At 38.8% G+C, this 22,590-nt stretch overlaps 1 protein-coding gene across 2 annotated transcripts in view; it reads right to left on the reverse strand.

Moving 5' to 3' along the window:
- Positions 1-453: 453 nt before the first annotated feature.
- The window catches only part of SPOCK1 (SPARC (osteonectin), cwcv and kazal like domains proteoglycan 1), a gene marked incomplete at its 3' end in the record, with an annotated part of 518,730 nt that continues 496,593 nt past the window's right edge, over positions 454-22,590 (reverse strand). For both annotated transcript variants that reach the window (XM_083351745.1, XM_083351744.1), the window contains 4 exons: positions 17,792-18,013; positions 15,149-15,211; positions 5,983-6,120; positions 454-635 (listed from right to left, as the gene is read on the reverse strand). In XM_083351745.1, coding sequence (XP_083207871.1) covers positions 454-635; positions 5,983-6,120; positions 15,149-15,211; positions 17,792-18,013 — 605 coding nt within the window. The remainder of the gene's footprint in view (positions 636-5,982; positions 6,121-15,148; positions 15,212-17,791; positions 18,014-22,590) is intronic.

Genomic DNA, 22,590 nt, shown 5'->3' on the forward strand with positions numbered 1-22,590 from the left:
GGGAAAAACAAACGAGAACGATGCGTGCAGTGATTCCGAACAGCAGAAGAATTTGAGAGTGAAAGTGGTTTTCCAAATTAATATAGAGTGTACAAAATGAAATCAAGTGGTGGGAGAATTGTCCTTACTGGCAGTATGGTGGTCACAGGAGCCCAAATGCATATGTGTGTATAAAGTTACCCCCTGTATACAAGGAGCACCACATGCAAGAGGTCTTCCCAGTTCACTTTAGTGACAGATTCAGCTATGCATACTGATCTCCAGTGTGCCTTTGGCTGTGTGGCTACCAGTAAAGTAAAAGGAAAGCCCAATTGGGAAGGAGATCAGTGTGCCTACTGGGAGGCCCATAACAGTTATTGACTGAGTGTGTGATGCCAGATGTTTCCATTATCTGCGGAGATACAAAATGAATTGTGATATTGTGCAAAACATGAGTCCTCAGAGTTATGGGAACTACCATATATACCCAATTTCATCATCCTTATCATCATCTTCATCTTCATCATCCTCGTTGGTTGCTCTTACATGTATCTTCTGTTTGTCCTTTTTTGCTTCTTCATGTGCTTCTTCCAGGTCATCCAACAATAACACTGATCCACCACTACCAAAATCCCCTGAGGTTTCTTGCTCTTCTTCTGCAAAAGGGAAGAAATCACAACTATAATTTAAGCCCAGTTGTCTGCCTTGGCACGTTAACTGTTTCATCCATTAAGTTATACTCATTCTTCTTGTCAGTTTTATTTTTAGACATTTCCCCCCACTATGGACCATATCACAACGGGAACTCAAAAGAACATAGCACTCCTGGCAGAACCTCTCCTCCCTCCCCCCAAAAAACCCCATGTGTTTTGAGGAGGAAGCAACAACTGAAGACAGAACCTTTCATTTCTAAATAGTTGGTTCAAATCCATTCCAGGTCAATGGTGACTAAAAGACATCACCATCTGATGAGTATTCGAAGGTATCTGAAATTAGTTGGTGGTCTCAGTAAATTGCAAGCCTCAAAACACCTCCCCACAAGCACCATGTTGGTTGTGACTGGACATCTCAAGAAATAATGTAATATAAATGGAATGAGAAATATTCCAATTGTGATCCTATCTACCAAGTCAAATAAGAAGATAGGGTAAGAAATTATTTATTTATTTATTTATTTTATTTAGTTATATTTATATACCGCCCTATTCCCTGAGGACTCAGGGCGGTTTACAGGGAATTAAAAATCCAAAATACAAAAATTAAGAACCAAATTAAAAAATATTAAATTAACCCTGTAGTCAGTTAAAAAGAACCCCAAATTAAAAATTCCTCCTCAGTCTGGGCCCGAGAGCTCGAAGAGCCAGGTCTTCAGGCCCCGGCGGAATGATCGAAGGTCGGGGGCAGTTCTCAGCTCCACTGGCAGCTGGTTCCAGAGGGCAGGCGCTCCCACCGAGAAGGCCCTATCCCTGGGTGTCACCCGCCGGCAGTCTCTTACCGGCGGGACCCTGAGCAGACCCTCCCTGTGGGAGCGCACTGGGCGAAGGGCATTTGATGCCGGCAGCAGGTGTTCCCTCAGATATCCCGGACCCAGGCCATGTGATGTGGTTCTGCATTAAAATAATTATGTGGTTGGTTTAACACTTCGGTTGTTGGCTGTATGATGTATACAGATTTGGGTTTCAAACAGTGTGTGCCTTGAGAGCTGAGTGGATGTTCCCCCCAAAGATCAATAGTAGCAGACAGACTTTCCTAACAGTCAGCTTGTCTATAATCCTGGCAGGTTTCACTTTTCTTAATTGAAATGGCATGGGTCCGGGATACCTCAGGGACCACCTGCTGCCGGCATCAACTCCCCTCCGCCCTGTGCGTTCCCACAGAGAGGGCCTCCTCAGGGTGCCACCAGTCAAGGAATGCCGACTGGTGGCCCCCAGGGGGAGGGCCTTCTCTGTGGGCGCTCCGGCATCATGGAACCAACTGCCGGTGGAGCTCCGGACGGCATCAGACCTCCGAACTTTCCGTCGTGGCCTGAAGACCCACCTATTTGAAATAGCTGGTCTGGCCTGACGGGGGATTATGGGTTTTAATTTGTCGTTTTAGATTTGTATTACTGTTTTTAACTGGGCATGGGTTTAATCTTTTTTAATTTTTGTATTGTCTTTTTTATATATGCCCTGTGAACCGCCCTGAGTCCCTACCAAGGAGAAGGGCGGTATACAAATTAAATAAAACTTGAAACTTGAAACTTGAAAGTGTGCCTTAATAAAGAATCCAGAAGTCTCTGCAACACAGAATGTTCCCATTGCAAATATGCAGGATGCAAAGAATGTTATTACAAATGCATAATATACTTTGCAGCTAGAAGGAACAGAAAAGGGTCCTAGAAGTCTAAACTCCACCGCTTATCTTTACTCATCATACAATTAAATAAATTCCAAGTCTACTACAGGACCACAATTGAGCCCAGAATTTATGCTGTTAATTTATGCCCCATTTTGAGACTTTTATTGCCACATTTGTTCAGTGAATCACTACAGTTGTTAATTTAGTAACACGGTTGTTAAATGAATCTGGTTTCCCAATCGACTTTACTTCTCATAAGGGTGCAAAAGGTGATCACGTGCCCTCGGGACAGTGCAACCATCGTAAATGTGAGTCAGTTGCTAAGCATCCATAAGTAAATCACGTGACCATGGGGATGCTGCAATAGTCATAAGTATGAAAAATGGTTATAAGTCACTTTTTTCAGTCCCATTGTAACTTCAAATGGTCACTGAGTGAACTGTTCTAAATCAAAGACTACCTGTACTTCTAATGCTTTGATTTTAAAGAAGAATTTCCAAACTCACACTTTCCATTTATAGGGAATCAACGCCTCTGAATAAGACTGCCTTACAAAAGCTTCAGGACTTCATTTCTCAAAAGCCAAAATGTTCCTCTTCAAACCTATTTCCTTGCTGAAAGGACTGAACTGAATATGGAGTTGTGGAAAACTGCACTTGGCCTGCATTGTCTCTGCTCCTAGCAGTCTGTCATGTCAATGTAGTAGGCCATTGTTATGACTTCTGGTTTTGAACTGTGGTGTAATGGGATGCAGGAAGGCAGGGCTCTGCCTTCTGCACCTGATTTTGCCCTGCTGGGAGCACTAAAAAGGGCCTAAAGTTGCCCCGAAGAGGCAATGAACAGGAGGGGTGCCTTGTTGATCACGGAGAGATGGCGGTCTTTCTGATCATTCTAAGGAAAGCCCTCCAAACTGGCAGGGGAAGGACTGGCTACATTCCTGTACCCGGCCATTAGCTGCTGACAACCAAAGAAGAAAAAGCACCATTTAAAACATTGTAAATAGCATGTTTGGAACTGAGAATATTGATCCTTTCTTTACTATTTTACAACTGAATTTCCTGGGAAAGACTCCCAAGAAGCTAAAAACCTCTGAATGTGAACGGAAGTGGCGATTTAATTTTTCAGGGGACAGAAACATACAATACTGAAGTGGAAGTAACATAAAGCTACAGTTTGATAAATTTGAGAACTGAGATAACTGTTAAGAGCCTTGGTGGAGCAGGGGGCTAATGCCTCCTTAAGTAACACCAGCTGCCTGCAATTAGTGCAGGTTCACATCCCACCAGGCTCAAGGTTGACTCAGCCTTCCATCCTTCCAAGGTAGGTAAAATGAGGACCCAGATTGTTGGGGGCAATTAAGCTGACTTTGTAATCATGCCGCTTGGGGTGTGTGTGAAAGCCCTAATAAGCAGGCATATACATAGAATGAAGGCTACTGCTAAGCTTGTAAGCCGCCCTGAGTCTTCGGAGAAGGGCGGGATATAAATGGAATTAAAATAAATAAAAAATAAAAATTTTCTCTTTGAAAAAAAGGGGAAAATATTGAGATGAAATATAAGAAATCAATCCTTTGTCTTAAGAGTAGAAAATGGGCTTTGAATGACATCTAGTGGTGGATTTGTGTACAGCACTATAATTTGCTTCCTGGCTGCTTGGCGACTCCTAGCTTGAGAGAACAGTTGGCAATAAAAGAAAATATTTTGTCATACTTATCACCCTGACCTTCTTGGACTATAAAGCTTAGACTTTTAATATCAAGAGCTAGTGGGAGAGAAAGAAAAAATTGACCTTGGACTACGCTTGGCTGGAAGAGACTTTTGAGCTGTTTTCAGGGAGATTGAACATTTTGAACACTTTGAACATTGTGGATTACAACCTTGCCTGACTGACAATTTTTGGGTACTTGAGACAAAGGATCACTATAAAATATTGCTTTCAGGACTGGACTTTATTGGATTATAAAGGCTACATATAAAGATCAGAAAACTAGAGGAAATTCTGATCTACTCTTACTGAGACTGGTGATACTACAGGATCTCCAGGAATGATGCCTCAAGAAAAAACAAACACCTTTCAGAAGGAAATATACTCTATGCTACAACTAATTCACCAAACAATTGTTGCATACAAACAGGACATAAAAAGAAATCATAAGGAGACTAAAAACAATTTAGATAATATAAATGAGTAAATCTCCAAATTAAATTTACAACTAGAAAGTTCCCAGATAATGACCACAAAGTATGAACAAATCAAAAGACGACACAGAGAAAATGGGTTTAGAGATGGAAGAGATAAAAGAAGGGAAATATAAACGACTGTGTAAAAAGAAAATACTGCAAGACTTAGCCATAACAATGAAAATGCAAAAGACCCTTTATCCCTTAGGTCTGCAAAATACATCTGATGGCAAGGAAAGCCACTGTTATTTTGAGGAGTTTAGTAACATATTTTGATTTCTTCTTCATATTAAGAAAAAATCTAGTTTAGGGCTCATTGTGCACAAAGCTGCTTGTTTTTAAATCTTGCTTGCTGAAAAGAAGGAAAAAGGGAGAGAATCCTCACCTAGACTCTTGGTTCTCATTCCAGAGTCATGTGTCAGCAGTCTCATGACCATAGCAGAGCTATGAAGATATGATGCCAAGTTTTGATAAAATCCAATTGGCTATTGTTTGTTGGGAGCTTCTGCACAAAACCTAGCCTGGATAATGTGGAATCTGGCTGCCCTTGGGGTATCTCTGCTATTGTTATAAAGGAGCTCCAGCAGTTTATAAGAGATTTGAGTATTACCCTGTTTGGTAAGTATACTTTTTATATTACACTGTTAAATCTGTCTGCTTGAGTTAATAATAAAGCTTGAAATCCTTTCATTTACTAAGTGCTTATTGCCTCTGGATAGAAAAGAACCAATTGTCTGGGCAACTGATAACCGTCCTGACACTTGGCAAAGAAGAATTCCTTTTGGTGTTGTTTGCATCGCAGTTGACAGAGAACGGTTGAGGCACAGCAGTGAAGAAGACATGGCCAGCAGTGGTGGGTAGTGGGACTAGATTCTGCTCAAGATCCACAAAGCTTTTGCTGGGGCTGGCTGGTTTGAGATGTTTACATTTGCAACATGCGCCTAAGAATATGTGTGGTTGCAGAATTAGTATCAACTGTTCATTTTAAACTTCTGTGGCAACAATGCTTATGCAATGCTTCAGTTGCAATTCCAAAAATGTGCTACACCAGGAAAAGATGTGGCTTCTTCAAAGCATCTTTCCTGAATGATTTCTGAAGCATTACCTAATCCTAAAGCAACTCTGATAAGTTCGTTATTTGTATGTGGTTCCCCACCCCCGCCCCAGGTATGGAGAACATTGTATTATTTTAAACCTAAAAACAAACACCCACAATAATCACTCCATCAGAATATTTTACATAAGTATAAAACCACTGTTGTCTTTTAAGCTGATAGGAAAAGCAGACTGGATACTTTTACCAATCTAATATTGTTTTCCATGCTTAGAAAGAAATGTTTTTTGCATGAGCACATTTGTTTAATAAATACAAAAATGTGAAGATAGTTGTCCTGATGATTAATATATTTCTTCTATATCATGTTGTACTTTCCTAGCCAGTATTACAGAATTAATTCCTATTTTTTTGCAGAAAGTTACTCACCACAGCTTACTGTCCCTTGCTTCCTAGAGCCAGCAATCTCATTTCCATACTTATCCACACACCAACATTGGCCAGTACTTCCATGACACTGAGTTGCTTTGTAATAGCCTTCTTCACTGCAGCGGGGGATGAAGGCACCTGGAGGCAGCAAATAGAGACTAGGTCAGTAATAAGCCTGAGCCTGGCATTGATTTTCCAGATTGTCCTTTTGGACTCTACATAGCTAGGTCAAAATTATCATGCCTCCTATTTATTCCTGAATCAATACCTCTTAGATACTTTGATACAAGGCACATATTCAGTCTGAATGGAGGCTGGAACTTACCTGGGATTATTTTACTTTATGAAGGAGCAAAGTTTGCCACCTTAAATACCCATCCCAATTATTGGCAGTTCTCTCCCAATACTTGTCTAAGAACAGTGCATCGGATACTGTGCTATGTAGTGCTGACTAGTTACTCCAAAGCAATCACTAAAATGAACCTACACACACACACACACACACACACACACACACACACACACACCCCATATATTCCATTTCATCATTAAACACAGCACAAATCAATGCACTCTTTTTCAACCATAGATGTACGCATTGCATGCTAGCTTGAAAAAATCAGAAAATTATTAAGTCTTTAGAACTATTGCTGGAAATATGCACAAGAATGTTTAGGATGTACAAGTTTTGTCTTAGTGGAAGGGTCTACCACACTAGACTCATCACAGTAAATTTTCCCAGAATGGCACAGTATACGAATAATCCTTCATCCTTACACACTGCCAGTTGAGCTCCAGATGGCACCGGATCTCCGCTCCTTCCGGCGCGGGTTAAAGACCCATTTATTCAAACAAGCTGGCCTGGCCTGATGGGGAGTTAACTTAGGGTTTTAATATTTGTATATTCTTACTGTTTTATTTTGGGCAATAATTTAATTCTTTTTTAACTTTTGTATTTTTGTCTTTTTATTATATGCCCTGTTCACCGCCCTGAGTCCTTCAGGAGAAGGGCGGTATAAAAATTTAATAAAACATAAACATAAACAAACAACTCCTATTTCATTCTCCAGCCTCTCCACTGAAGGTTAGCTTCCCGAGAATTGTGTTTGTGGTGCCTGGAAAAATTCTGGCTTTAGTATCTCTCCATTTGACTATTAGATCTTTATATAGTACCAAATCCACTCACCTCATGGATGGAATAGTATTCACACTGAATTTAGAAAACAATTTACTACAAGATTATTGCTGCCTTATACTTTTTGACTCAATCTGATTTAAACTCGAGTCTTTCTTGACGTATCCTGCTTCTCTAATCTGAAGCATGTGGATGCTGGGTCTGTCAGGAACCTTGCTCATACTGGCACGTTGAGTGATGAATAAAGTAGTATAATGTAGTATTTTTAGTACTTGACATAGTCTAAGTCCTAGACTGATTTTTACCAGAATTCCTCTTAAATCTTGTGAATATCTTAGGATGGCTGCTTTGGTATATTTCCATTTCCCCTGGAGGTCTTGAAACCACCTTTTAGTGTCTTTCATGTTTCTTAGTATCATTAGAAATACTTGATCTTAAATATGGTTGAGTAGTTGGGCCATGAACTGTTTCAGTTTCATCAGTGTTTTGACTTCCTTAGCTGTATTGGCTACTATCTGTTTACATCAGATATAAGCAATGGTGGGATTCAGCCAGTTCACACCACTTCGGCAGAACCAGTAGTTAATTTTTTGTTGCCCAGGCCCAGAATGGACTTCTGGAAGTGGCATCCACACAGAGAACCGGTTGTTCACATATTTGAATCCCACCACTGGGTATATGTCATGTCCATTCTATGGATGAAGGCCTTAAAGGAATCAGACATCTTTCACTATAGAGCCTTGAAATTCCTTCTAGGACTTTCAGGCATCAATTCTTGCAGGAATTTCACCTTTTTTAAAAAATAGTGCATAGTTATCCATTTAATCTCAAGCCATTTCACAGGCCTTAACAAAGGGTTCAGTTAACTTAATACATACATAAACTGACTTCCCTCCACGCTGGCCAGTCTTTTCTCAAGTGTCAAGTTTAATGGTTAGGATCCTCTTTTTCTGTATTCTGTATTTTTCCACAGGAGTGTCTAGAAGTGTAGATTGGTTGCAGTAGTAATAATCCATTTTTAGCCATTTATTTTTAGTTAAGAAACCTTTTATTCCAACACTGCTGTCTTTAATCTTTCCACTTGCTCCATTTCCAATGTTTAATGTTTTCCCTCCCTCTGGGATGCCATTTTTCTTAATTACGATTTCTTAATTTAACTCAAGTGGGTCAATAGGTCCCATCACAGTGCTCAGTTCATTGTGTCCACTCATGCAGTTGAGCTATCTGCCCTGTTTTCAGGCATGAGACTCTTGGAATCTGGAACTTCAAGATGTTTTTAATAGCTGGGCCAAGATATCATCTCACTTCTCCATAGTATATGAGAGAGCTCTGTCCCTTAACACTAATCTAGCTATCCTGTCAAGCCTGGAAACTCAAAATAAAAATAACCTTTGTGTTATTTTTTTGTCACTTTATGTCTCTGCTGGAAAAATACTGTGAAAAAGAAAATATTTTTCCTCCATCTACCTGGCACAATTAGATTCCTTCCTGTGTGACAGGCACAAAACAATCATGACCCCACTCAAAATCTGGAAAAACATACGGAGCGGGGAGAAAAAAGAATTATATGAGGTTGGTTCTTAGTGTCCTTTTTTTTTTAACCTACTATAGTAGTAGGATGGAAGAACTGTTCCCAGAGGTCCTTTGGGGCTACACATTCTAGCTCCCTTTCCTGCCTTGAGGTAGCACTTGCTGGTTCTTGCTGTCTCCGCCTAAGTATCAGGAAACACCTCACATGCACCCTCCCCCTAACTCTGGGGCATGCCTAAAACTAGGCCCCCATTCCTCCTGTCTAGTAGTATGGAGAAACCTAACTACTGAAATTCAGCTCTCCTTTCCTTGCTACTTTGTGGAAGATAGACCAAATTCACAAAATACAGGGAGAATAAAAATATTAATAAAAGGGGGAGGAGTGTATAGCTGAGTCCTTTTTAGCTTTAAAGCATCCAGTGGGTAAAATATTCAGTGGCAAAGGAGATGAAAATAGTGCTATTTTAATGACAGACAGCATCTGAAAAGAACCTCTGAGAGAAAAAATTTCCAAGATAATACAAGGCTCTGCGCAAATTACATGATACTACAATATAGAAGCAACTCTGACAGAAAAAGCTGCTCATTTGTATAAAGCACACAAGGAATGAGACAATAAATGAGTCCCAAACGCCCACAGTTAAATTAACAGTAATCTAAGTCAATATTTCTATTTTAGCATTTTTAAAAAATCTATTTTTTTTTCCTGAAACAGGTTTTCCCCTGTTTCTTCCTAGAATCCCCTCCTGAACTGTCAGGTCTGGGAGATGCCCTGATCTTTCCCCCCAAATTCTGTCACTGTATCTAAAAGATAATGTGTCTTCTAAAAGGAGACATTAATCTGACTCCGTATGTGATCCAGGACATGTCAGTGAAGATACATGTTCTATGTCTTGAGATGGTTGAAGGTGAATTGAAACTCAGGTACATCTTATGGGAAAGGAGTTTACTACATGAGCCTTTCTGTAAAAGGAAAGAATTTTCTAGGCATGCTTTCATTTTATAACAGTGTTGCCTAAAGTGGTCAATAATGACCCTCCAAGGGTTGATAGGACTATCCCAGGGGCCGATAAGTGGCTGAGCGTCAAAAGGGGATCTGTAAATGTATGATAGTCAGTAGGAGAGTGATAAATGATGGAATGATGGAAGATCAATTGGCATCAATTAGTCTGAGCTACACCTGTCCCTAGTCCTGAAGTTGAGGTGGCTGGCAGTGAGATAGTATTCCCCAGGGTTGGATGGTCACCAAGGCCTTGAATTGTCTCTGTTGTAGTTGTTATTGTTCATAGTAAAAATTAAAGTAGTATTTATTAAATTATTTTTATACACTATACTGAATATTGCATATTATATTATGTTCAATATAACGAAATGTGATCAAGGGGTTGGATAAGCTGAATAGTTTGGTAATGCTTTGTTTATAATAAACCCCCTGGTACAAGCTGGTTTTGTGTATAACTGGATCCATAATGCTGGAACCCACCCAGAGTTGTTCACGATGAGATGGATGCCAAACAAACAAACGACAAACAAACAAATAACTGCAGCTGCCCACTTAATCGGTCCTGCGTTAAGAAAATTGGCTTACTTCTGTTATCAGCTTCAGCAGATTCAGCATTAATGTACATCAAGGCTCCCTACAACCCCTGTTACTTTTGCCTGGAGGATCAGACAGATTCATTCCTCATGGGTGCCTCTGTAATAATTTCCATTCTCTGCTTCACTTTCAAGGAAAGAGAAGCAGCTTTTATTATGTCCAATGATACTGGGTGGTGACGGTATAGGAACCCTCACTCTTTTGTCAGATAGATGCTCCTTGATTTACTGGTAGTAATAATGAAAAAGGAGCTTCTTTCACCAGTTCTATACATGGAGCGTGTCTGCAAAGTGTGCGTATATGTCAAAAGGGCTATTTTCACTCCATTTCCCATGGAAGGAAAAAAAATGAAGAAAATGTATTATTTGAAATGCCATGCCATTACTTGCCTAAGAGACAGAGAAATGAGAAATCGCTCTAATATTTCATACATTATAAATAAATGCATTTTCTATCTCAGCTATTGCCGATATTAAAGTGACTGTCCAATTTTTAAAAGTTACAAACATAGTTTATAAATAGCTATGCATTAATCTTCCTATATCTGATCTGAGTCCAGCTTAGATAATAATACCAAGCTAACTTTTAGAGGCTCTTTAAAAAAAAATGCTAAGCAGGGTTGGATCTAAATAGTGTGGATGGATCTAAATAGTGTGGATGGGAGACTACCAGGAAAAGCCAAAGCTTTGTAGGCTAGAATGGCAAATTGAAAAATCATCCTAGAAGAAGCGAATGAAAAACCTGTCATGATAGCATGAAAATGACACGGATGTTTCAAATTAGTCACCAGGAGTCACAATTAACTTAAGAGTCGTTACCTTTTTCTCTTGCCTTATTTTAAGCAGTTGCAGTAAAATAATATATATATTTTCCTTTCCAAACACATTAAAGAAATCTTGATTTCATGAAGCAAACCAGTAGCATTAGTGTTAGCTGAGTATATGAGATTATGAAATTAAAGTCCAGGACCCAATAGATATGGAATGTTTACTAACTCCTTTGTACTCAGAGCTCTCCTGCTAATCCTCATTTATTATCCTAAACCAGGTGGATGTTCTGTTTTTTTATTGGGAGGGTAGGGGAGCAGGAAACAAATCATGTCTTTTACTAGGTAGGGGGAAATTAAATTTATCAGTCATATTGTGATTCCATGCTCTTAAAAGAAAAGGAAAAAAATCCCACTTTTTGTGGCAATGGCCACAGGAGTAAAGTTTGGGTTATTATTTTACTCAGAACACATTATGCTAATTAAATTATAGTTTGCTTCCAAAGGCATGCAAAGTTATTCTGGCCACTAATTCTGCCTCAGTGGGTTCGAGTGTTTTTAATGGCAAACTTTATCTCTAGGTAATCTCACTGTGCAAAGTTGCAGTTTTAGAATCGATGGAGTGGATTTTCTTTCCATGGTCCTGATTTGGTTCTCACAGGAAACTGTGAGGACTAGAGGGATGGAGCCCCTTGGCTCTTTACATATACAGGGAATACCTGTGCAGAAAGGATTATCATGTGGACACGTTGTATGTAACATGGCATGCTTGGAAATCCACAATAAACTTAGACTGTGGATTTCCAAGGTCCTGATAAGCCATAACATTATTTTTTATTTTTATTTATTTTAATCCCATTTATATCCCGCCCTTCTCTGAAGACTCAGGGCGGCTTACAATTTAAGCACAAACCAATGTGCTTAGCAATAGTCTAATAAACATTAGACCATCCCTAGGTGCCATCTGCTGGAAACCTTGTCTTCAATAAAAAATATTCTAGGCAAAGGTTCCACTGTCTAAAGTTATGATCAAGTCCCTGATAAGATGTGCTACCAGATGTTTTCATCTATATTGCCTGACTGAGAAGATGCCAAAAGCTCCCACAATTTAAACCTCAATGTAGACCCAAAGTCCTGAAGACTGTTACCGAATTCCCAATTCCAAGGGAATCCATCTGTCACCATTCTTGGGATTTGTGTCTTGTTGAAGGGATATGGATTGGTATTTCTTTCTCTGTTTTTTTATATTTATTCCATAAATATCCTCTGGCATTTCCCCCGTTTCCAGTTTATTGCCTTTTGAATCCTAAAGAATTTATTGGATTCCAGTTAGCCAGCAGATGTCAACAACTATGCTTCACAGATACAAATGGAGAAGGGCATTAGTAGGAAGATACCGAAAGAAAAAATGTGCAAAAGGGAAGTGCAACCTGGTGGCTCAGTGGTTAAGTGGAATATTGCAGGCAAACTCTGCCCACAGCCTGGGGTTCAATCCTGATGGGGCTCAAAGTTGACTCAACCTTTCATCTTTCTGAAGTCAGTAAAATGAGGACCCAGATTGTTGAGGGCAATATGCTGACTTTTATAAACTTCTCAGAAAGTGCTGTAAAACAGTATGGAGCAGTATATAAGTCTAAGTCCTATTCCTACTGCTAATCTAAACCTAGCTAGAAATGATAGCACACATTTTAAAGGAGTTTCACTCATCTTGATAAGTTCCGTTGATTCATTATTTTTCCAATCTCCAAAAGTCCTAATAGAGTTTTATTGAGGGACCACTTATCTCCCAAGGTTTCTGCCTAGCCATCCCAGTGAGCCAACCAAGTCCCTTCAATTAAACATTGTCACCTGCTGATATGACTCTATTGTGCTGCCTGTCCTTTGGAATGAGGTCCCCCTGAGATCAGATGATTCCCCCTCTGATGATATTCAGGAACAGACATGTCAAACTCGTGACATCATGTGACGTCACACAACGTATCGGGACGGTTTTGCCATTGCCGGCAATGGGGTGGACGTGGCTTCCGGATGATGCATCCGGCCCGCAAGCTGGCAGTTTGAAACCCCTGCTCTGGAAGAACTTGAAGAGCTGGCTGTTGTATCTTGTGTTATATGGCTGCATTTTGCATGTGTTTATCTAAGTTGTTTGGTTGTTCATCATTTACTGATTATTGCCTTTTAAAAAAAATCTTATTTTGTCATAGTGTGAGTTGTCCAAATTCAGTTTGGAGTTGTGTGGTGCCAAAATCAAATAAATAAATAAGCAAGGCCAAAGCTTTAAAAGGTTGGATTAGACCCCTTCCAACTCTGTTGTTCTGCTTCAGCGGTTCCAGTTAAATAGAGTGGGTTAATCAAGGGGGCTGAGTGTGATCCCAAAATGATTAAGAAATTATTTCAATCACTCATAAACACAGCATCTCTTTTCTACTCAATAAATAAGGCAAGCATATTATCTTTCTGGTATATATCTTTAAAGCTACCTAGTTTATTAAAAAAAACTGCCTTAAGAGCAGTATTAAAAAGGTGATTCCTTGAAGTAAATAAGTCCCTTTCCCCCCCCTCAAATTCAAAGTGAGCCTGAAAAAAAGGTACAGCTACTTCAAGGAATTACCTTTTTAATACTGCTCTTAAGGCAGGTTTTTTTTAAATAAACTAGGTAGCTTTAAAGATATATACCAGAAAGATAATATGCTTGTGCAAGATCCAAAGCATTTCTTCTCAATTATTTACAAAGTGGCCACAGTCCTATTAACCATGCAATCCTATTTAAAAATATACTGGCTTAAATAGGGTTTGGTCCCAAGATAGCATGCTAAATAATCAATGAGATTAATCAATACGCTGAAACAAGGCAACAAAGGAAGGAAGGATTTCATGCCATTTTCATCTGAAACAATTAGATTCAAATGATTTCCCTAACATATTACATTATTTTAATCATGGATGATTAAATACAGAAGATAATGCAATGGCTGATTTTAAATCTTCATTTTTCGCATTAGTATTAGTATCCTGCAATTTAACAGATGGATTCTTCAGCCCCCCCCAAAATGTTCCGTCCATTAATGTCTTGATATTTCTATGATTATAATATTGTTAAAAAGTACAATTTAGACTTTAAGGAAGCAAAAGAATTAATAAGTACCATTTATGCATGTTGACTCAGAAAGGTCAGTTGAATTTCGTAGGCCTTATTTTAAGGCTAGTATGATTGTGAATGGAGCTTTAGTTCTCTTCTTGTGCTTCGGATTTCTAAACTAATGAGGAGAAAATATATCTAACTATAACCAATGTAAATTCAATTTAATGGCCCTGATTTGAAAATTTGGCAAGAAGGCAATGTCCTTTTGCTATAAAGATGCCAAGTCAGGTATCACATATATTACTCTTCTTTTCTGTTTGTGATTTTATAAAGGGGGGGGGGAACCAAGGACCATTGCTATTTCAATAGGAACCGATTACATCGTATATTAGATTTGGGTCCCGTCAATTAAAGAATGCCATCCTGTGGAACCTTGGACCTGTGCCTTTTCTGACACAGACCTGCCCTCTAGAACACCTTGACGTCCGTGTGATGGACCATAGTAATGCAGAAGGTTTCCAGGAAGGAGTGAGTGAGACAAAAGGCAGCACAGTACCAAGCTGGATTGGGGGAAGAGGAAGAGATTTAGGATAGCTGCCCTTTGGAATCTCCAGGATATATCATTTGGGATGGCATCTTATGGGCTTAGTCTGGCAGGATCCTGTCTATATGGTGTCAGGAAATAAAGAACTGAACTTTGGCTAGATTTCTTTACATTGTTCTTGGGCTACATCTTATGTTGAGATCGGATTGGCTCCAACCCTGCTTGCCTTCTGAAAAGTTTGGAAAACCTGGTTGTTTGCCCAGGCGTGTGAATTACGTAGTTAGTTAAACCCAAGTGGGTCGATGTTACATTTTTTATTCTGCCTGATATTTTCCTTTTGAATTATAGATGTAGCATTGTAGGTTTTATCTTGTTCTGTTCTAGCTTGCTTGCTGCTCAGATGAGAAAGACGGTCATATAAAAATAAACCAATACATTTGTAATGTTCTAATAATAATAATAATTTATTAAACAAGTAATGGATTGAGGGAGTGGCAAATCACTAAACTTACCCAGCAAGTTCTTCCCTTTGCCCATCTTTTGAATTCTGTTCATCTCATTCTGGCATGGGAGACCTAAAACATAATTCATGAGAATGAGTTTCCAGATGGTGAGGGACAGACCCTCTAATGATTAGCTTCACAACTGACAGGCAGTGTAGTCGATTGCTCACCTGGGAACGAATGAACTACATATGCTTGTACAGTACAGCAGAACAAATGCATGGCATTAGCTTTACTAATTAAAAAAGGCACAACCTGCTATGCTTAAAAATAGTGTTTGGGGGCCATTGTTAAACACTTTTTTATCTCTCTCTTCATCAGCCTGATATAAACAGGATGCTAATTTACCATTGGCTTGTCAATTAATTTCCACATTTTAAGCAATTGCCTAAGCTATAAACTAATAGCAGCTGAAACAGTTCTGAAGTTTTAACTGCAGCTGATGACCAGGATCTATATTTCTCAGGGTATTTACGGAGCATCCTGCTGCTTAATCAATGGAACAAAGTCCTCATGTGATAGAACATGGTGTATTTTGTAGTAGCTGAGTAGCAAACCATGCATGATTTACAATGTTTGGTTCTACAATGGAGAAAGACAGACATTTTTGTGTGGATATATCAGATATATTGTTCCCGAGCCTTTCTTCCCTACCTGTAAGCTGAATGCCTATGAAGACTGAAGTTTTGCTAAATTGTTTGCAAAAATCTGTATGGGATATTGCAAATGGGAATAGTTCCCCATTTCTCTCAGAAGCAGCCCTAAAGCATCTGTTATTCCTGCTTAGACTATTACTGAAACAGATGGGATGGAGAAGCTGTCATGTTGATATAGAGCTGCTTCTGAGGACGTGGAAACAGATTCACAGCCTTTGCAGAATACTCTACAGATTTCTAATACCATGTAACATTTGAGTGGATGTCTTTTGCTTATGTAATAATAGTTTTGTTTATGCTTATCGGGAAATGTAATGTAGCAAGAAAAATATGGAGAGAGTAAAGAATAGTAATTTGGAAAAATGTGGATGAAAATAGAATATTTTGTTCAAAATGAAATATTAGGATTCAAAACATATAAAACACATTAACAGAGAGGAGAATTGCATGAAAAAGACTGATACATCGTGAAATGAAGAAAAGAAATATACAAAAGAATATATTAAATTTGATAAATTTATCCTTGAATATATTAGAGACTGTCTGGCTGGTGTCTTTCTGAAGCCACCATTCAATCATCCTTTGTTCTCTTTAAATGAAGAATGTAAATGAAACAGCCAAAAGGAAAAAAGCAAAACACTTCCATATCTGAAATTATGTTTTTGGATAGGAAAAACAGGTCCAAACCAGAAATTATTGCACTCACTGGAAAATAATCCTAAATTACTAAATTACACAAAACCTTTCTTCCGTCTGGGAAAAAGCTGTTCCCTGATCTCAAACAGGCTCAGCATATCAATAAATGTTTTTGTTCTCTGTCTCAAGGGAAACAGGTGGTAATAAATAGATATAGGTCTTGGAAAAGTCAGGTGTCTTCTGTTAATCCATTTTACGTTGGAGGAGCAGACAATGTTATAGGGCAAGTTAATGAAAGTATACTGGTTATGGGACTAATTGCTATGTCAAAGGGGTGGAAGGGGGGAGGAACTAAAGGAATGTTTATGCTGCATCCCACTTATGGTTTCTTCGAATTGGGCCAAGCTATAAATAATGACTTTAATGCAAAATTCCAAAAGGAATCTCCGCTGAAAACTGAAAATAAGAACTAGGAACCTACAGGCCAATGACAGATACTTCTGTGCAGAAAATGGTTGGTTTTGTTGCTAATTCATTCCTTCTTTCAGCAACTCAAATGACAGCTATATGCCTGAATGTATCCAAATGAACAACACAGTAATGGAATAGATTACATCTTATGTAGCAAGATATGGGAAAATTCTCTGCTGACTTGTAAAACATTGTAAGGTGGTGAAGTCAAATCACAAGACAAAAGCTATAGAACTATGGGTGCATCATGAGGGCAGATACATCTATGGAAAAGAAAATAATATTCAACAAAGGAATGGAAGATCAAGAAAAGGCTGATAGAACATGAGGTAGAAAGCAGAAAAGCATCTACTAGGATTGTCTAATGTGGTGAAAGACAGAACCGCTTGAAGAGTTTTAACCCATAAAGTCCCTAGAGTTGGTTTGAGTTTATTAAGGCATAACAATAAATATTGTAAAAATAAATAAAAAATAAACTAAAGAAATGAGACGACTCTGTACATTGTAGTTCACATGGGAAGGACATAACATTGCTTCCTGTACTGTTCAGCAACTCAGCTACTATTCACTAGACTCAAATATTGGATATTCGGATTTTGGCATCCTTAGGCACTTAACATGTGAACATTGCTTTCTAGATGAATAGATACATGGGGCATCAAATCATTTGTGCATGAATACGAACATCAATACCATTCTTAAAGATGTTCATTAACTCCAGAATTTGCTTGTTCCTCCCATTAAATACCACATCAGCTGTATTGTGGACATATGGTTATAAATACCATACAAAGCATCATGAATTCATTTCCTCTTAATTTTATTGGAAGGAAAATATAGCATACTGAATTGTAATCCATTTTATCTGTGGTTGAATTTGGTCAATTACCTCCAGGCTTCTGAAAGCAGTAACACCACTCATTGTTGGAAAGCTTTCCATCTTTGAAGGAGTCACAGGAGTTGAAGAGAGGCTTAATGCATGGTTCATACTTATCAAGGTAAATAGCATTGATCTCAGAGTGATCAAGGAGAAGGTCATAGTTCATATCCAGTTTGTTGAACATCCAGCCCAATGAATCCTTACAGATAGGTAATATGCTAGTATCGAATCCTGTAGAGGAAGGAACAAACAATTCCAGCTGAGAAGAAAACACAGATAGATTAAGAAAGTTTTTTAAAAAAATCTCACGCTAATTCATTGTATTCTTGTGTTTTGCAAATAATGGTGGCAAAATTGGATTTCACATTTTCTTTTCTTTCCTGAATTGCTAGAAAATAGAACATGATCTTAGTTCAGAACTAAATGAAAATCAAATTCAGAGTCTGCATCGTAGCATCATGATTGTTTCATAAAGTTGCACATGGCCCACAGTTAAATAAAGACTTTTTCAATCAGCATTCAGTTTAACAGTTCATCAAAAGGAACACTCTTCAATAAATAAAGTGATTTTATTATTTAAGGTATGCTGGTTTTCAATAAACCATATATTCCTACAGTGGTTCAAATAAATCATTAAACTGTAGTGCTGAATACTGCTGGAATTGGCATTTATAATTGAAACAGGAGCCATACACATCCTCCTCCCCTCACAATTTTAACAGAAGCAGCACTAATACCTACAAAGTATCTAGAAGTTGACAGCAAGAGCTACCATTAAGGATACCTTAGTTTTCTACATTACATTTATTAATAGCCATAATGTCACATTCCTTAGAAACATTTGATCTCTGAAAGCATTTGCTTTGGAAGCAAAAAAACAGGATTCTACCAGCCAGTGAACAGTTCTCACCTTTTTTTAAAAGAAAGATAAGTGGTGTGCATATATTTTGAGGCAGAATCATTTTAAAACTTCAGGTGTACATTGATGAGTATTAACTGTAATAAAATGAGCCTGCATTTCTAGGAAAAGTATGCAATTACATTTTGTCTCTTTCAAACTTCTTAAGATCTCAGGTTACAACCTCCAAATACGACAAGTTCCCCATATTCCTTTCAAGATCCAGTTTGCTAAAATTTCACTTTCTCTTGTATCTCTTTACTTCATTCAGGGTTACTGATAAGAATGACACACAATTTATCAAACTATTTTCCCTGATATTTACTTATCTAGGTGGATAAGACTTTTTTGAAAACATGGTAACCAGGTAGTAGATCACTTCTCAGAGAGTCCCATCCACAGATCCAAGCTGTTATTTTCTTATAATATATAAAGAGTTGCATTTCCATTTGTAAATATTATGTACAATATCAGAATTTTCTGTATGATGTTTTAGTGGTAAAGGTCATTCTTATCACCTGGACTGAAGTGACATGAAAACTAGAAAAACATTATAATGTACTTGCTATTATAAATGTTAATTTTTAGAAACAAAAAGGCATCTTGCTAGAAGAATTAGTGGCAAACCCAGATGAGGATCATCAGTGACACTGAAGAATCATCAAAAGAAGCTTTGGTAATACAGACACTAAGGCTATTTTATAACAGGCTGCACTTAACAGATAAGGTAGAGATATGATGGATGAGGTCTGAGCAACAGTTCCAGGATCTTGCTTTTTTTGGCAGTATGTGATGTGGCTGAGCAAAAATATATCAAATAGTGCAAAGTCTTGTTCACATTTAGGTAACTTTGGAGAAATAAAGGTATGACTCACTATTGAAAACACACACACACACACACAGAGTCATGTGATCAAAATTCAGATGCTTAACAACTGACTCATATCGTCTGTGTTTCCTGAAAATAAGACTGGGTCTTTTTTTTGCCTCTAAAAGAGGCACCAGGTCTTATTTTCGGGGTAGGCCTTACCTCACCTCTGGCACTGACAGCCCCACCCAGCTGGTCCACTTCTCCTGGGGCTGAAGTTCTGCAGCTGCATTCAGGCCTGCATTTTGCAGTCATGCCTTTCCAGAAGGCCTATGCAGTTGAGTACTGAGCTATGGATTCAATCCATAGCTTGGTGCTCGGCTGCTGAAGTCTTGCAGAACTGAGCTACGGATTGAAACATAGCTCAGTTCTTGGCTGCACAGGCCTTCCAAAAAGCCCTGTGACTGAGAAATGCAGGCCTGGCAAGGAGAAGCCTGGCTGCAAAGTAAGTGGGTGCGGGGTGGGTGGGGCAGCTCCATATACCCACCCCTACCCTCACTTGATTTTTAGGTGTGTGCCTTGCCACAAAACTAGGGCTTATTTTTGGGGTGGGGCTTTTATTAGGCTCATCCCCAAAAATGAAGGTAGGGCTTATTTTTGGTGTAGGCCTTATTTTTGGTGAAACACAGTATGACGGTTGCAGTGTCCTGAGGTCATGTGATCACCTTTTGCAACCTTCTGATAAGCAAAATCAATGGGGAAGCCAGATTCATTTAACAACCATGTTACTAACTTAACAACTGCAGTAATTCATTTAACAACTGTGGCAAGAAAGGTTGTAAAATGGAGCAAAACTCACTTAATAAATGTCTCACTTAGCAACAGAAATTTTGGGCTTAATTGTGGTCATAAGTCGAGGACTACTTGTATAGGCATATGAGAGAATCATCCTAGAATTTATCTGTAGAACTTTATATCCACTGATGTCAGCTGAAACATAGTATTTCCAAATGGGCCTAATTTCAAGACATCTAAACTGAAATGGCTAAAAATGTGCAAAGTAATTTCTATAACTAACATTTTAAACTTCAATAATAATACTCCATTAATTTATGTTTTTTTAATTTATATAAAATGAATGTGTTCACATTTGCTTTCTCTGCCATAGGAGATGTTCTGCATATTAAAAACAAGATTATTACATATTCCAGATCCAATATTAACCTTCCCATCTTTCTTTATAAGAATTCCACAGTATACATTGATGCCATTTCCATTTGCTGCTCATTTCTTCCCATAAATACACACTAAATTAGAGGATTAATGCACTAATAAAATCTCTATGATTGCTATTAAATTAATCAGCCTGTTTATTGGTTAATAAAATAGATGGCTACTATAAAATAATTTCCCCTTCATGGATTACTGCCTTGTCGTGGCGAAGGGGCTTGCGTAATTCAATGAAGCTATGAGCTATGCCGTGCAGGGCCACCCAAGACGGACAGGTCATAGCAGAGAGTTCTGACAAAACGTGATCCACTGGAGAAGGAAATGGCAACCCACTCCAGTATCTTTGCCATGAAAACCCTATGGACAGTACCAAAAGGCAAAACGATATGACGCTGGAAGATGAGCCCCTCAGGTCGGAAGGCGTCCAATATGCTACTGGGGAAGAGCAGAGGGCTAGTACTAGTAGCGCCAGAAAGAATGAAGCGACTGGGCCAAAGCCGAAAGGACGCTCAGCTGTGGATATGTCTGGTGGTGAAAGGAAAGTCCGATGCTGTAAAGATTTTTTCTCCATAGGAACCTGGAATGTAAGATCCATGAATCAAGGCAAGCTGGACGTGGTCAAACAAGAGATGACAAGACTGAACATTGACATCTTAGGTATCAGTGAACTAAAATGGACAGGAATGGGTGAATTTAATTCAGATGACCATCAGGTATACTACTGCGGGCAAGAATCCCTCAGAAGAAATGGAGTAGCCTTCATAGTCAATAAAAGAGTAGGAAAAGCAATACTGGGATACAATCCTCAAAATGACAGAATGATCTCAGTTCGAATCCAAGGCAAACCATTCAATATCACAGTAGTCCAAGTCTATGCCCCAACCACCGGTGCTGAAGAGGATGAAATTGACCGGTTCTATGAAGCCCTACAGCACCTTATAGAACTAACACCAAAAAATGATGTCCTTATCATCATGGGGGATTGGAATGCTAAAGTAGGAAGCCAAAAGATAACCGGAATAACAGGCAAGTTTGGCCTTGGAGTACAAAATGAAGCAGGGCACAGGCTGATAGAATTTTGTCAAGAGAATACGATGGTCATAGCAAACACTCTTTTCCAACAACCCAAGAGACGGCTCTACACATGGACATCACCAGACGGTCAACACAGAAATCAGATTGACTATATGCTCTGCAGCCAAAGATGGAGAAGCTCTATACAGTCAGTAAAAACAAGACCAGGAGCTGACTGTGGCTCAGACCATGAGCTTCTTGTTGCAAAGTTTAGGCTTAAACTGAAGAAAGTAGGGAAAAGCACCAGGCCAGTCAGGTATGAATTAAATCATATCCCCGTTGAATATACAGTAGAGGTGACAAATAGATTTAAGGAATTAGATCTGATAGACAGGGTGCCTGAAGAACTATGGACAGAGGTTCGCAACATTGTACAAGAGGTAGCAACCAAAACCATCCCAAAGAAAAAGAAATGCAAGAAAGCAAAATGGCTGTCTGAGGAAGCTTTGCAAATAGCTGAGGAAAGGAGGGAAGCAAAAGGCAAGGGAGAAAAAGAAAGATACGCCCAATTGAATGCAGAATTCCAGAGAATAGCTAGAAGAGATAAGAATGCCTTCTTAAATGAACAGTGCAAAGAAATAGAAGAAAACAATAGAATAGGGAGGACCAGAGATCTTTTCAAGAAAATTGGAGAGATGAAGGGAACGTTCAATGCAAAAATGGGCATGATAAAGGACCAAAATGGCAGGGACCTAACAGAGGCAGAAGAGATTAAGAAGAGGTGGCAAAATTACACAGAAGAACTATACAAGAATGAGCTTAACGTCCCTGATAATCACAATGAGGTGGTCACTGACC

This window comes from Vipera ursinii (genome assembly GCF_947247035.1).
Source record: "Vipera ursinii genome assembly, chromosome: 2".
Taxonomy (NCBI): domain Eukaryota; kingdom Metazoa; phylum Chordata; class Lepidosauria; order Squamata; family Viperidae; genus Vipera; species Vipera ursinii.